Source organism: Tenrec ecaudatus, chromosome 12, assembly GCF_050624435.1.
Source record: "Tenrec ecaudatus isolate mTenEca1 chromosome 12, mTenEca1.hap1, whole genome shotgun sequence".
NCBI lineage: Eukaryota > Metazoa > Chordata > Mammalia > Afrosoricida > Tenrecidae > Tenrec > Tenrec ecaudatus.
In genome coordinates this window covers 9,051,795-9,066,206 of record NC_134541.1, presented here as the reverse complement: position 1 = coordinate 9,066,206, position 14,412 = coordinate 9,051,795, and the positions used below count along the sequence as shown (strand labels likewise).

Below are 14,412 nucleotides of genomic sequence, written 5' to 3'. Positions count from 1 at the left end.
ACCGAAAGGTTAGCGGTGCCAAGCCACCAGCTCCTCGGCAGGAGGAAAGACCAGGTTTTCTACATCCGGAAGGATTTACAGTCAAGAAACCCACACGGTTGTATGAGCCCCTAATAAATCGATTAACAAATAATAAAATTCTACCTTGCAAGTCTGGCTAGACCAGAGGATGTACACTGGTACAGACAGGAACCGGAGGCACAGGGAATCCAAGACAGATGATCCCTTCAGGACCAGTGGTGTGAGGGGCTATACTGGGAGGGTGGAGGGAATGTGGGGTGGGAAGAGGGAACAGATTACAAGAATCTACATATGACTTCATCCCTGGGGAAAGGAAAACAGAAAAGTGGGTGAAGGGAGATGTCGGACAGGACAAGATATGACAAAATAATAATTTTAAATTATCAAGGGCTCATGAGGGAGAGGGGAGCGGAAAGGGAGGGGAAAAATGAGGACCTGATTTGGGGGGGGGGCTTAAGTGGAGAGCAAATGTTTTGAGAATGATGAGGGCAATGAATGTACAAATGTGCTTTACACAATTGATGTATGTATGGATTGTGATAAGAGTTGTATGAGACCCTAATAAAACGATTTTTTTAAAAAGTTAAAAAAAATAAAGTTTTAAAAAAAGAAGAAACCCACATGGGCCGTTCTACCCTCTCCTATAGGGTCGGGATGAGCCGGTTTGGGTACTGGGGTAAAACACTCGTGAAGGTGGATCCAAATCCAAACCCAAACTCACTGCCATCTATTGGATTCTGAACCGTCTCTGTGGGTTTCCCAGACTGTAGCTCTTTATGAGGATGGACAACCTTGTCGGTCTCCCGCAGAGCGGCTGGTGGTTTTGAACTACCGACCTTGTGTTTAGCAGCCCTGTGTGTTCCTTCAAGTCGGGGACGTTACCACGATCCTTGCGCGCCCCCTGCAGGCAACGCATAAAATGACAGCCTGGTAGGAAAGGTTTGCTCCTCCCTACCACTTGCTCCTCCTGGCAAGCCAAAAGGCAATTCCAATGGGGTGTTCCCCCTTAACTCTTAGACCCAGGAGCCAGGGAGAGAGCGGCAGGTTTCTGGGGCTCCCACGCTCGAACTGCTATTGTCAAGTGATGTGATGAGCTTAATATTGCTCTGTGATAGGGATCTAAATTAAGCAGCAACTTCAACGTGTCTGGACAATTTTTTTAGCTAGCATGCTAATTCCAGTAAGGATTATTCCCACCCCCACCCCCTGCTCTCAAATTTCCAGCCAAATATTTAAACTTCTTTCTTTGTATCTTCCTCGGGGTGCTTTTTTATGCTGGAAGTTAGATCGTGCTCTGTTTATGTCTATGCTTTGTTATTAATCACATTTTTACTAATAACGCTCCTCTAACATATGAAGGGGTACCATGCCCCCCAAGTGGGAAAAAAAACACCACTGGGTGGAGCTTTTGTTAGTTTGCATTTTTCCCTGTTGGGCGGGCATCCAGCAACTTTCTCTGAGTTAGTGCACCCAGTGGCATTGCCTAGGAAGGTTCTCTCTGGTCACAGTGAATTTTTTCATAAAAGCAGTTTCACTTGAAGCTCTGTTTTTGTGATGGCTGATTTAAAAGTACAGCATGTGGTTGTGAAAGTTTGTTTCCTTCTTGGGGAAAATGCCTCAGAAACTGTTATGATGTTGAACGCAGCTTACAAGGACAGTGCTTTGGGTAAAACTCAAGTGTATGAGTGGTTTTGTAGTTTCAAAAAAGGTGAAATGTCAATTTATGACAAACCTCATTTTGGATGTCTGTCAACTTCCCAAACAGATAAAAAATGTCAACAAAATTCATGCACTTGTGCTCGAAGACCAACAATGGACCATTGAGGAGATGGGGAAGTTATCCGGACAATCTGGGTACTCGGTTCAGCTAATTTCAACAGAAGATTTGGGAATGAGGAGGGTCACTGTGAACTTTGTGCCTTGGGTTCTGACTGACCGGCAAAAAGAGTGTTGAGTGGAAACATACTATGGTTTGAAAGAATAGCTCCAAAGCTACTTGACTTTTCCCCCAAGGTCATTACTGCTGATGAGACATGGTGCTATTCTGATGGCCCCCAAAGCAAACATCAATCAAGCCAGTGGAAGACACCATTGTCACCTCACCCCCCAAACCCCACAAGCTTGTCAAATGAAATCAAAGATCAAGAAGATGCTCATTTGTTTTTTGATGTGAGGGGGGGTTGTACATTTGGAATTTGTTCCACCAGGTCAGACTGTTAATCAAGCTTTCTATTTAGAGACCTGAAAAGATTGTGTAACAGTGTGTGACCAAAATGGCCTGATTGGTGTGTCTCCCTCCAGGGACTGGTGGGATTCTGGATTCTGAGTAGAGCATGCCAGTGAGCCCCCTCTCAAAAGTGGGACATTTGAAAGACCTAGTTCCACTCATTGCAACCTGATGAACCACAGAACGAAACACTGGCTGGTCCTCACAACCACTGCTCTGTCTGAACCCACTGATGCAGCCACAGTGTTGTCCTATCTCCTCGAGGGTCTTCCTGTTTTCTGCTGCCCCTCTACTTTACCAGGCAGGATGTCCTTTTCCAGGGACTGGTCTCTGCTGAAAACATGTCAAAGGCCATGAGATGACGTCTCGCCATCCTTGCTTCTGAGGAGACTTCTGGTTGGACCTCTCTGAGATAAATTTGTTCTCTTGGCAGGCCATGGTACTTGCAGATTCTTCACCAGCATCATAGACCAAATGCATCGATTCTGTTTCAGTCTTCCTTATTTCGTGTCCAACTTTCCCAAGCACATGAGGTGATTGAAAATACCGTGGCGTGGGTCAGGTGCACCTTAGTCCTCAAAGTAACCTCCTTACTTTTCAACACTTTAGAGATGCAATGTGTCGTTTGAGCTCTTGACTGCTGCCTCCATGAGCATTGATGGTGGATCCAGCAAGACAAGATCCTTGACAACTTTAACCCTTTCTCCATTTATCATGATGTCACTTATTGGTCTAGTTGTGAGGATTTTGGTTTCCTTGACACTGAGTTGTAACCCCAACGGAGGGCCGCAGTCCTTGATCTTCATCAGCCAGTGCTTCAAGTCCTGCCCCATGTCAGCAGGCAAGTTTCTGTTCTCTGCATTAAGAAAGCTGTTAATAAGCCCCCCTCCAAACTTCATGAAATACAAAACAATGCCATTTTCTCAATATTTGGTTTTTTGAAACTGAGCTTATTATTTTAAATAAAACTACACAGATTTTTATGTTTTGGAGAAGAAAAGATCATGCATCTAGAGGCAGAATCAAGCCCTCTGCGTCCAGTGGATTCCAACTCACAGAGACCCATGAGGGCAGAGTAGCACTGTCCCTTTGGGTTCCCGGGCTGCCCACATTTCCAGCAGCAAAAAGCCTCATCTCTCTCCCACTGCGTGACTATGGGATTTGAAGTGCTGACCCTGGAGTTAGCTATCCAGCTCCTAATCTACTAGCCTACCAGGGTTCTTATCTACTGTGGTTGTTGAATCATATCGTCAACGAATAAGATGAAACAAAATGTGTATGCACTGTTGAGGGTAATAATGAAAAGTGATGATCTCTTCAGTCAGACCCCAAAGGGATGAACATTAAAAAAACACACTGCACTTTAAAAAATAGTAATACTGTTGTTAGACACAGTGCTTTCTCCTTCACATCATCTGAGCTGTTGGGACACGGCACTTATGCACATGTTAGGCTGTTCCTTACAGGCGCTTTAGCAAAATCTCCCTTGGCTGCCAAGAGGGTGCAGAATTTCCCCTTTCTTCTTGTCCAGGCCCCACCCCCGGATCGGGCCCCGCCCCCGAACCGGGCCCCGCCCTCGGACAGGGCCCCGCCCCCACGCTCCCGGCGCTGGCGCCCCCTGCTGCCCGCGGCTGGTATCTGCGGCCGCTCGCCACACCCCCCTGTTTCTGTCGGCCCACAGGGGTTGCCTGTCCCTTTAATTGGGATGTACCAAGTATTTTCGGTTTTCAACTTCCTTTCTGAGTCCGGGACGGTAGGGGACACGGGCTGAAGGTCTCCAGACGGCGGCGTGGAGGCTCTGGCGCGTCCTCCAGGCGCTCGGGGCCCACAGGGAGGGAGGCAGGGCACGGGGGAGGCTGGCTGCCTAGCGCCCCTCCCCGCCGCGCGCCGTAGTCGGGCCCAAAGATGGCGGCCACCATGAAGAAGGCGGTGAGTGGTGCGCTCGGGGGACTCGGGGCTCGGGCCGGGGGCGGCCGGGGGGCCGGGGCCGCTGGTGGGGGGCGCGGTCTGAGCTCCGGCGTGGCGCCCGGGTCTGAGCTCTCGACCCCGAGGCGAGCCCTGCCCGCGTCGGCGGCCCCGGGCGCCCGCTCAGGCCGCCGCCCGACGGAGGCGAGGGTCGGGGTGGGGTGGGGACCCTGGGCGGGCGCCGGGCCCCGCTCGCCGTGCGGCCCCCGCGGCTCTCGGGGGTGAGGGCCCGCGGGCCGCGGTGACTGCCTCCTGCCGGGGTCCGGGAAGGCGCCCCCTCCCCCCCCCAAACTCCCCCCGCCCACACACGGCCGGCCTCAGGTGAGGCTGCGGGGCTGGGCGAGGTGGCGGGCGGGGCGGGGCGCGGCCTGCACCCCGAGTGTCCCGAGTGCCCCGTGTGCAGGCGGGGACATCCCTGAACTTGGGGGCGAGAGCTGGCGCTCCGGGGGGCAGACGGCGCATCCCTTCCCGCAGCCATCCAGCAGGCACCTTGGTCTCCCGCCCTTTCCTGGGGGGGGGGGGGAGAAACTTCCATGCGGAGAGCCCCAAGGTGACTCAGCTAATAAGTAGTGTACCCTCCTCCCCTAATGCAAATAAATAAACAACACCAACCAAAAAAAACAAACACCCCACTGCCCTAGAGTGTGTTCCCTTCATCCTCTAGGATGTGTGCGCGTACCCCTAGTTCACAAGTTAAGTAAGGATGCGGAAGCCCAGGGAGCCCTGGCATGCTGCAATGTGAACCTGCCACGCCCACAAGCTCCCCCTTTCCGAAAGCCTCGTTTTTCTGGGGTTAACTTGCCCACCCTGGTTCGTAGTGGGTATGTGTCTGGCCTCTCAACCACAGGCCAGCAGTTGGTAAACCCATCAGCGGGGTCACCAGAGAAAGATGAGGCTTTCCACTCTTGTGAAGAGTTAGCGTCTCAGAAACCTGGGGCAGTTCTACCCTGCCATATAGGGTCTTTGTGAGTTGGAATCAACACATGCCAGTGAATTCTCATCCATTCTGAGACTTCCTTGAAAGAGCCTACTGCTTTTGTGCACCCCAATTTCTAGGACCGCAGAGCCCCAGCCACCTTCCCCTGGTCAAGGTGACCAGCTGCCCTGCTTTTCCCAGTCTAGAGGGGTTTCCGGGGCCACTGGACTTTCAGGGCTGAAACCAGTAAAGTCCTGGGGAAAACAGATGAAGGCGTCACCCTACTGAACCCTAATGACCAGGGGCATCGGAAAGTGCGGACAAATGTGATTGAAAGACAAAGGAAGTGGTCGGGGTACGCTGTGACCCCCACACTACCCAGAACTCAGGGCCATTGTGGCGAGTCTAACAAGCTTTATGGGCTGGGGGCTTCGCTTCACTAAGCATCCTATCGCAGTCGACTGCCCCCTCTGGGTGTCTGAGACTTGCTCTTCACAGAGGTAGAAAGCTCATCGTTGGCCAACTAAAAGGGCTTTCTTATTTCAGGAGCCGTGAGATTCCCGAGCCATGTAGCTGCGCCCCTTTGGGTGTCCCAGGGTTAGGGTGAGCTGCGGTAGCTACTGGGACAGCGCCTTTTCCCTCCGCCCCCAGACCAGTAGACCAGAAGCCCCGTTGTCCGCCTGTGAGTGAGCCAGGCACTGCATATTGATGCTCGTTTGTGCCAAAAGGAAATCGTTTGGGATCTTGAGCACTTGTACCACACACTAGTTAGGCTGCTAACCGCATTGTCGGCAGTTCAGAACCACCAGCAGTTCCGAGGGAGAAAGGTGAGGCTTTCTACTCCCATAAAGATTTACCGTCTTGAAAATCCATAGGGGCTGTTCTACCCTGTGCTGTAGGGTTGCTCTGAGTCGGATTTGACTTGATGGCAGTGAGTTTGGGCACCTCCCATCTGATTCTGACTTCGCTGGGCAGTCTCAAGATAAGATGCAGCCTTCCTCTCTTATTGTCTTTCTAAGCCCTGGTTCAGGGGCTTAACCCTCTGAATTGTGTGAATGTCCCCGGAGTACAAGGGCCCTGCCTCATGTGTGTGTGTGTGTGTGTGTGTGTGTGTGTGTGTGTGTGTGTGTCTTCAAAGGGTTCGTGGGAAAATTCCACCATCTCTTCCATTTCTCCATGAGCTTTTTGAAGCCCTTCCTAAGTATCTCAGTCATGTGGAGGAGTGGAAGGTCTCCCTGGGTCCCTGCCGAGGGTCTGAGGTGGGAGCTGCTATGAGCCCGTTGCTGGTATTGACAAGAGCCCAGAGTCACACTTGCTGATGCTGCATATTTTCTAGGTCAGAATCAAGTCCCCTTATTCCTGGGAGCCCTGGTAGTGCAACGGTTAAGCACTGGGGTGCCAACAAAGGTCATCGGTTCACTGCCATCCCGGGAGCCCTGGAAGAAAGTATTGGCTCTGTGCAGCTTCCTGCCTGGGAAGCCCCGTGGGCAGTTCTGGTGGTCTGTCGCTGGGCGTGGCCGTGAGGCCTAACAGCATCAATGATTCTTGTCCCTGTTTTATAATCGAGGGGAAACCTAAAGCGAGGATGTTGTTAGGGCCCTGGCCAGGCTGCTGACTCTCACGGCCCTGTGGACAGCAGCGAGCCTGCCCGGTCCTGGACCGTCTGGACAGTCAGTGCTGCGCTTGAGCCCATCGCCGTAGCCACCCTGTCAGTCCATCTTGTCGAGGGTCTTGCTCTTTTTCACTGGCCTTTGACTTCACCAAGCACGATGTCCTTCTCCAGGGACTGCTGTCTCCTGACAACATTTCCAGAGTGTGAGGCGAGGCTCTCCGTTCTCACTTCTAAGAAGCATTTGTCCATTTTTAACTGCGAGGCCCACCTTTGAGAATCTGAGGAAAGCTCAGGACTCCTCCCATCTCCCCCAAACACATGTGCACACTTAATACCTGCGGGCTCCAGGTCAGAAGACTGGGTTGGAAGCCAGCGCCACCACATAACAGCCGAGCAGCACGAGGCAGTTTCCTTCAACTGAGGGCACGTTGCCTGTGAAACCGAGGTGCTAGTGGTCCTACTCAGTAAGATTGATTGAACGTGTAGCCCAGACAATAAAGCATCTAGACAGTGCTTTGCACATTCCAAGGGCTCACTAAATAGTAGCTATTATTTTACCGATTCCTCATAGTCACCAAACACTTACTTTAGCTGCAATGTAATCACATTAACTATTTAAAAATATACATTTGTTTGTTTTTTGAATGACAAACTCATTCATGTTGAAGACATGTAAACAGGTTTTACGTTAAAATGGGCCAGCCTTTCACTCTGGGGAAGAGTCTGAATACAATACCAGGCGTGTATCGTCTCCCCCCATGTACATACGCGCGCACACACACACACACACACACACACACACAGTCTGAATACAGTTCTGAATACAGCCACTGCCACACAGAGTGGGCCTCTGCCTGGTGTCTCATTGGACTGGAATCTCAAGTGTGCTCTACTGCTGGGAGGCTCAGTAAACGCATGGAAAATGCCCACCCTGTACATTCTCATCCACTCTTATTCTTAATTGTGGTTTAAATTTGCAGTGCTTTGTAGCCTAAGCATTATTCCACAGAAGAGGCTGTCACATTGGGAACGAACACTTCCAGGAAAGCAACAGCAGCCAAATCCGCTACCCCAGGATGCCGCGGGGCCCTGGAGGACAGGCTCACACTGCTCTGGAAGGTTGCTGGGATTTTAAAGCAGGAGTGCTCACACTAACTCACCACGCGAGTGCCTTACAAAATGATCAAGTCAAAATGATCTACCAACTACAAACATGCAAAACATGCATTTATTTATTATATTCATTCATAACTGCATTGAGAATTCTTTATATGTACAATGTATGTTTATGTACCTTGCATAACCTGCATGAGTCCATATTGCACAACACAATTCAATAACTATGTACATTTTTGGTCATGACCCGAGTTTACTGTGATGACATGCACTGAATGGAATGAGCCAGGGCTGGAGAGTCCGGACAGTAGCTGCTGCCAGCCAGCCTCAAACACACTTCCAAATGACCATCAGTCGTGGTGGAGCGGTACCTGGACTTAATGATCTTGATGTGGGCAAAGGCTGACTCGCGTCAATAAGTAGAGCCGAATCGTGCAGTCAAGGAGGTAGCACACTGTCTCATGTTTGGGTACTTTCCCTCTGCGAGTGAGTTCCAGAACTGTTCCTGCCTCTGGACTTCAGCTGAATGTCGGCTTGTAGTGTCAGAATCTCCTCTCATTCCTTTTGAGAGTGATGCATTTTTGACTTCTTTTTGGTCCAGCTCCCCCACTCATTTTAATACCCTTTTTTACGTTTAAGAGGAAAAAAACAAGGTCTAAAAATTGGCGATAACTCAGCTTGTCAGTTTTGTCGCACTTAGTGCCGTTGTTTGCACACATGTGTGACACCGAAGATTGCATCTGATTGGCCGCGCTGTACATCAGTTAAGTGACGGGATTGAGGATAGGCTTACGTCTATTTTGTCAATGCCATGAGATCTGCCCGCACTACATTTGCAGTCGACTAGGTCACGATCCACGTATTGAGCACCCTGCTTTAAATTCTCACAGTAGACAGCGGCGTCTTTCACAGAGCAGCTCGTGGGTTGAACCCTGACTTCATGGTTGGTGGTCTAAATGCATAAGGCACACGTTTGTGACAGTCTACAGCTCTTGTAATTCCTGAGGGCAAGTGGCTTCCCAAGTTACTTGGGAGCAAGTCAAACGTGAGCCTACGAGGTGAGGTCTTTGTTAAAGTTCACGTCACGGAAACGTTTGTTCACGTCACGGAAACATCGCGCATGTTTTTCAGGCTGCAGAAGACGTCAACGTGACTTTTGAAGACCAGCAGAAGATCAACAAATTTGCCCGCAATACGAGTAGAATCACAGAGCTGAAGGAAGAAATAGAAGTTAAAAAGGTATTGGCAATATTTCTCTTGGGAAATATTTTTACAGATTCTTTATAATACGGTTTTCTGTTCAATAGCAGCTCGGCTCATCAGATGAGTAACGCGCGTTTAGGCTCTGTGCGGGCTCATGGTTGAGGGGACAGAGCCTGCTCCAGGGTGGCTGGAGAGCCGGCCGGGAAGCAATGCGAGGCAGCAGGCTGAGTTCCTGGAATGGGTCTCAGCACCTCACCTCCTAGACCTGGCTGGTGACGGAACCCTGCTGGGGAGGGAGTTGTTTGCAGACTTCGCCTGAGGCGGTGCCATTGTCTCCCCGCCACCTGGCCTCTCCCCACGCAGCTCTCTCTAGCTCAGGTGCATTGGATGGGTGGAATCCAGGTCATTATGTGTTTCCCCCTCATGGTAGGAGAGCCTGAGAAATGTCTGTTTTCTTGGTTGTGGGCTTATTTCAGTTCTACCTCACAAACCAAATCCAACTGCCATCAAGAAGGTGCTGATGCCTGGCGACCCTAGGACACAGTAGAACTGCCCCTGTGGGTTTCTGAGGCTGACAGTCTTTACAGGAGCAGAAAGCCTCATCTTTCTCTCATGGAGCAGTTGGTGTGTTCCAACTGCTGACCTTGGTTAGCAGGCCAACTTGTAACCCACTTCATTACCAAGGGTCCTTCTGGTCCTGAAAGCATGCTGAAGGCACCTAGTTACTTCTTAAGGATTGCTTGGGAGAGGCATCTTAAGGTCTCTGAGATTAGTCTGAGTACAGTGTGCTGGTCCTTCCCGGGAAGCCTGGTGGCCCCAGACAAGGGCGTGGCTGGTCACTGAGAGGTCGGCAGGTGGACCCAGGAGCAGCAATGGCCTGGCTATCTGCCCCCAGGAAGGCTGCAGTCTGGGGGAATCCTGTGCAGTCCTCTCTTCCACAAATGCACATGTCCCTGTGGTGCCTGTGACAGCCCCACTTCTGGTTTCTCCGAGAGTGGGTCCCCTCATCTCAGGAGGGTGGGCTTCAGGCCTCTGTCCAGACTTCCTTTGCTCTTTGCTTTCGGGCCGATAGAAGCAACTGCAGAACCTAGAAGACGCTTGCGATGACATCCTGCTGGTAGAAGACGACTGCCTCATGATTCCGTATCAGGTTGGCGATGTCTTCATCAGCCACTCCCAAGAGGAAACGCAGGAGATGCTGGAAGATGCGAAGGTAGGTCGGAGTCTGTCTCCGGGAGTCTCATTTTAAAATAGGGGTTTGCACTGTGTATGAAAAACCACATAAGGCTTCTTCCCTTGGGGACATACAACAGAAAAGTTGATGAAGGGAGACACGGTGGGCAGGGTAAGATATGACAAAGTAATAATTTATAAGTTATCAAGGATTCATGAAGGAGGGGGCACGGGGAGGGAGGGGGAAAATGAGGAGCTGATGCCAGGGGCTTAAGTGGAGAGCAAATGTTTGAGAATGATGAGGGCAACGAATGTACAAATGTGCTTTGCACAATGGATGTATGTATGGATTGTGATAAGAGTTGTATGAGCCCCCAATAAAATGACTAAAAAAAAAAAGGAAAACCACGTAAGGGTCCGGGAACTGAGGCACTGGCCTGCCTCTGTTAAGCTCGTGCTGCATCTCAGTTTTATGTCGCCCCTCAGTGGCTCCCAGAGGTCCGCTTGCTGCTGTCCCCGTGCAGAGAGCAGTTTCACGGCTCACTTAGGGTGAAACACAGGAGGTGGTCTGCTAACTCCAGAAACGCGCGCACTGAGCACACACTATTTAGACAGAACAGTCTAGAAGGGAAAGAAAGATGGCCTGTCATCCCACGACCCAGAGATGCTGCTAGGTGCCATCCAGTTGGTTCCGGCTCAGCGGCCCTGGCGCGGCAGAAGGAACCACTCCCAGGCCCTGCGCCGTCCTCCCCTTGGTGGCCTGCCCCAGCCCCTAGGGACTGCCCCTGTGTCAGTTCGTCTTGTCAGGGCTCTTCCACTTTTTTGCTGCCCCTCTACTGTCCCAGGCCTGAGGTCCTTCTGCACGGCCGACAGGCCCCTCCGATAACGTGCCTCAGGTAGATGGAGTGAAGTTTCACCGTCCTCACTTCTAAGGGACATTCTTGCTGTACTGCCTCGAAGACAAATATGTCTGCAGTCCGTGTGACTTTGAGTCTTCCTCTCCAGCCCCCTAATTCAAATGCTTCAACTCTGACTCAGTCTGCCCAGCTGTCCCCTACATCTGAGGCCGTATTGAAAACACCATGGCTCGGGTCAGGAGCGCCATAGACCGCAGAGTGACATGCCTTTGCTTTTTAAGACTTGAAAGAGGTTTTTTGGCGCCTGACTTGCCGGCACAGTCCGCCGGTAGCTTCCTTGACCGCTGTTTCTGTGGGTGTGGACGGCGGGCCCTTCACGCCCCCATCTTTCCCTGTCGTTCGCCAAGTGGCTGACTGGCAGCAGGGCGGATCTCTGGTTTTTTATGGGAGGGGGCCTTTGAGCTAGTCTGTCCCGCCCGGGCGCTTCACAGGCAGTTCCTGCAGAGCGTGCCACCCTGCTGCTGTCACTGCAGTGCGGGGCTGGGTTGTGGGCAGCGGGTTGAACCCGAGTGAGCAGGTTACACCCCAGCGTGATCCATGCATTTCCACGTCGTGTGTTCTCTTTCACCCTTGGGTCAGTTACCGTTCTAGTTGAAGTATTTTATCATTCCATTTACTATCTATTTGCTTGACAGCGTATTTCCCACAGTTGGCAGGACTGACCCTGGAGGGCACTGGAAAGAGTGGGGGGCACACAAGCAGGTGCCGGCCCCTGACCCTGGACTCTACGCCAGAGTGGAACGTCTTTTGTTGACGGGGGTGGGGGGGGGGAATGTGTGCGGTGCTGAGTCATGCTTTCCGAAAGGTGGGTGGAAGACCATGCATTTGGGCCCCGGTGATTCATCTGACCCCCCTCCCTGACAACAACAGCCCACACCCGGCAGCATTTCATCCTGTCACACACGGGGGCTTCAAAAAGTTGGGAGAAAAGCGACGTTTTCATTCATTTTTTTTCACCAACTCTTTGAAGCCCCTTCCCCGTCTTTGGACGGGGTCACACTGAGTCACAGCCAGCCAGCTCATAGGGCAGCAGAAGCAGCAGGACCTCCTCTCTCCCGCCTGACCGCATGCCTGCCAGCTCTGAGCTGTCCCACCTGCATCCTCACCTCAGGGCTCCCCTGCTAGCCGCCCCCAGAGCTGGGTGGGCGGTCCCGGCCTGGGAGCCGCCTGTGTGCGAATCACTGACCCGATCACTGGCAGAGCTGCATCGCCAGTTCTTGGCCTCCTCGCTCTTGCTCCTGACACAAAGGGGTTGCTCTTGGTGGGCTCTGCTTGTTCTGTCATGTGTAGGATCCTAGCCCAGCAGGGGCTTGGCCGTGGCCCGTGGGCAGAGCTGTGTTGTCACACCCCACAGGGCACACAGTCCCCCTCGTCCTGAGGCCTGGGAGCTAATGAACTTCCGGCCCGATTCTGGTCATGGGCGGTTCGTTTAGATCAAGAGTGTCAAACTGGTGGCCTGCAGGCCACATGTGGCCCCCAAGGTAATATTTTGTGGCCCACGATGCTCTGAAATAAAATGAAAATAGAAAAATTTTCTATGAAGAAAATAGTGCTTAGAGGAGATTGAGGCAATACCATACACACAATTCCCTCGTTACATTTTATTTCAGAGCATCGTGGGCCACAAAAAATTTCCTTGGGGGCTGCATGCAGCCCGTGGGCCACCAGTTTGACACCCATGGTTTAGACTAGTGTTGGCATCGTGAGTTTACCTAGGATTCCTGGTGGTGCAAGGGTTACATGTTGGGCCGCTAATGTGCAAGGTTGGCAGTTCCAACCCAGCAGCCCCTTCCCTGGAGAACAATGAGGCCATCTGCTCCTGTGAAAATGACAGCCTTAGACACAGGGTCGCTGTGAGTTGGAATGGACGTGGAGGCAGGGATGTTGGTTCAGTGGGTTTATCATTTCCTGTCGTTTCTTAATTTGTTTTGTGGGAAGTTGGGGAAAGCTGTGTCAGAGACCCAACCCCTGTAATGGTTTGCCAGACGTCATATATACTTCATTTTATTAAAAAATCCCCACACTTGTTGATGAACTCCTAGCGAACCGTATCAGACAGGGCAGAAGTGCCTCGTAGGGTTGGGCACAGACTAGCGCGTGTCTGTCCTTTGCACGGCTGACGTGTTTGACCCTCCAGCCCTTCAGAGGGAGCTGTGCATTTAACCACTGCAGCACGAGCTCGGGCTCCCATTGTAAATTCCCAAACCAAACCAGTGCCCTCGAGTTGGTTCTGGCTCCCAGCGGCCCGGCTCGAGCCTGGGCAGGAGCAGGCAGCCTCGCCTTTCTCAGCTTGGAGGGGCTGTGGGCCTGAACTGCTGACCTTGCCGTGAGCGGCCCAGTGCTTCACCCATCATGTCACCACGACTCCTTTTTAAAGACTATCATGAGGAGAAGATAATTCAGCAATGAGTTTCTTCTTAACTCTTGTGGTTTTAAGTCAGCAGAAGCTGCAGGAAGAGGCGTGGCTTCTTCTGGGAGAAGTCCTTGAACATGGACTATGAGTGAAAGTGGTGTGGCGCCGATAACCAGTGCTGTGTGCCGGCTGGCCAAGTTTAGAAACTTCTTGACCTGAGATTTCTCCCCTCTGCTTCAGACCACATGTCTAGACATTATCGAGTGAATAGCATTAACATGTCCTCTTTCTTTTTCCTCCCCCAGAAAAATTTACAAGAAGAAATTGATGCCTTAGAGTCCCGAGTGCAGGCGATTCAGCGGGTGCTAGCAGACTTGAAAGTCCAGTTGTACGCAAAGTTTGGCAGTAACATAAACCTTGAAGCCGATGAAAGTTAAACCTTTTATAATACCTTTTCTTTTTTAAATTTGTTTAATAAACCTGAATATTGTTTAAAATGATAATTTCCCTTCTTCAAATGATAATGGAAAGCAAAACTTTTTTTTAAAATTTTCATTTATTTAATGGAAACTTGCCTATTTTCACATGTCTTGCTTATTTATTTTATATTTTTAAAAGAAGACAGTATTCATCTATGTATTTTGCATAACGATTATATCAAGTCTAGGGGCTGTATGTCATGTTATTAAAATCAGTTAAGCAACCTGTTTCCGTTTCCATATGAATCATTTAGAACATCGGTCCCAGCTGCCAGTTAGAAGAGCAGTCTTGTGTCGTGGCTCCGTCCGTCTGCACTCAGGCTGCTGTTTCCGGACGGTGAAGTCCTGCCCCGCCTGTGCCCTTTCCTTATCACACGGCTGAGGCGCTGGCACGCGGACAAGAGATGTGCGTGCCTTTTATTTAAGTGTG

General features: G+C 51.2%; 1 protein-coding gene across 1 annotated transcript; it reads left to right on the top strand.

Moving 5' to 3' along the window:
* The first annotated feature begins 3,961 nt into the window (after nucleotides 1-3,961).
* On the top strand, nucleotides 3,962-14,211 carry PFDN4 (prefoldin subunit 4). The gene is made up of 4 exons (XM_075528486.1): nucleotides 3,962-4,177; nucleotides 8,989-9,096; nucleotides 10,133-10,273; nucleotides 13,809-14,211. Exons 1-4 carry the CDS (start codon nucleotides 4,154-4,156, stop codon nucleotides 13,938-13,940), a joined length of 405 nt encoding a protein of 134 aa, XP_075384601.1. The 5' UTR covers nucleotides 3,962-4,153; the 3' UTR covers nucleotides 13,941-14,211.
* The last annotated feature ends 201 nt before the right edge of the window (nucleotides 14,212-14,412 follow it).

Coding starts and splice junctions, on each gene's coding strand:
- PFDN4 (XM_075528486.1), top strand. CDS start 4,154: ATGGCGGCCACCATGAAGAAGGCG. Junction 4,178..8,988: donor CGGCCACCATGAAGAAGGCG/GTGAGTGGTGCG, acceptor CATGTTTTTCAG/GCTGCAGAAGACGTCAACGT. Junction 10,274..13,808: donor AGATGCTGGAAGATGCGAAG/GTAGGTCGGAGT, acceptor TTCCTCCCCCAG/AAAAATTTACAAGAAGAAAT.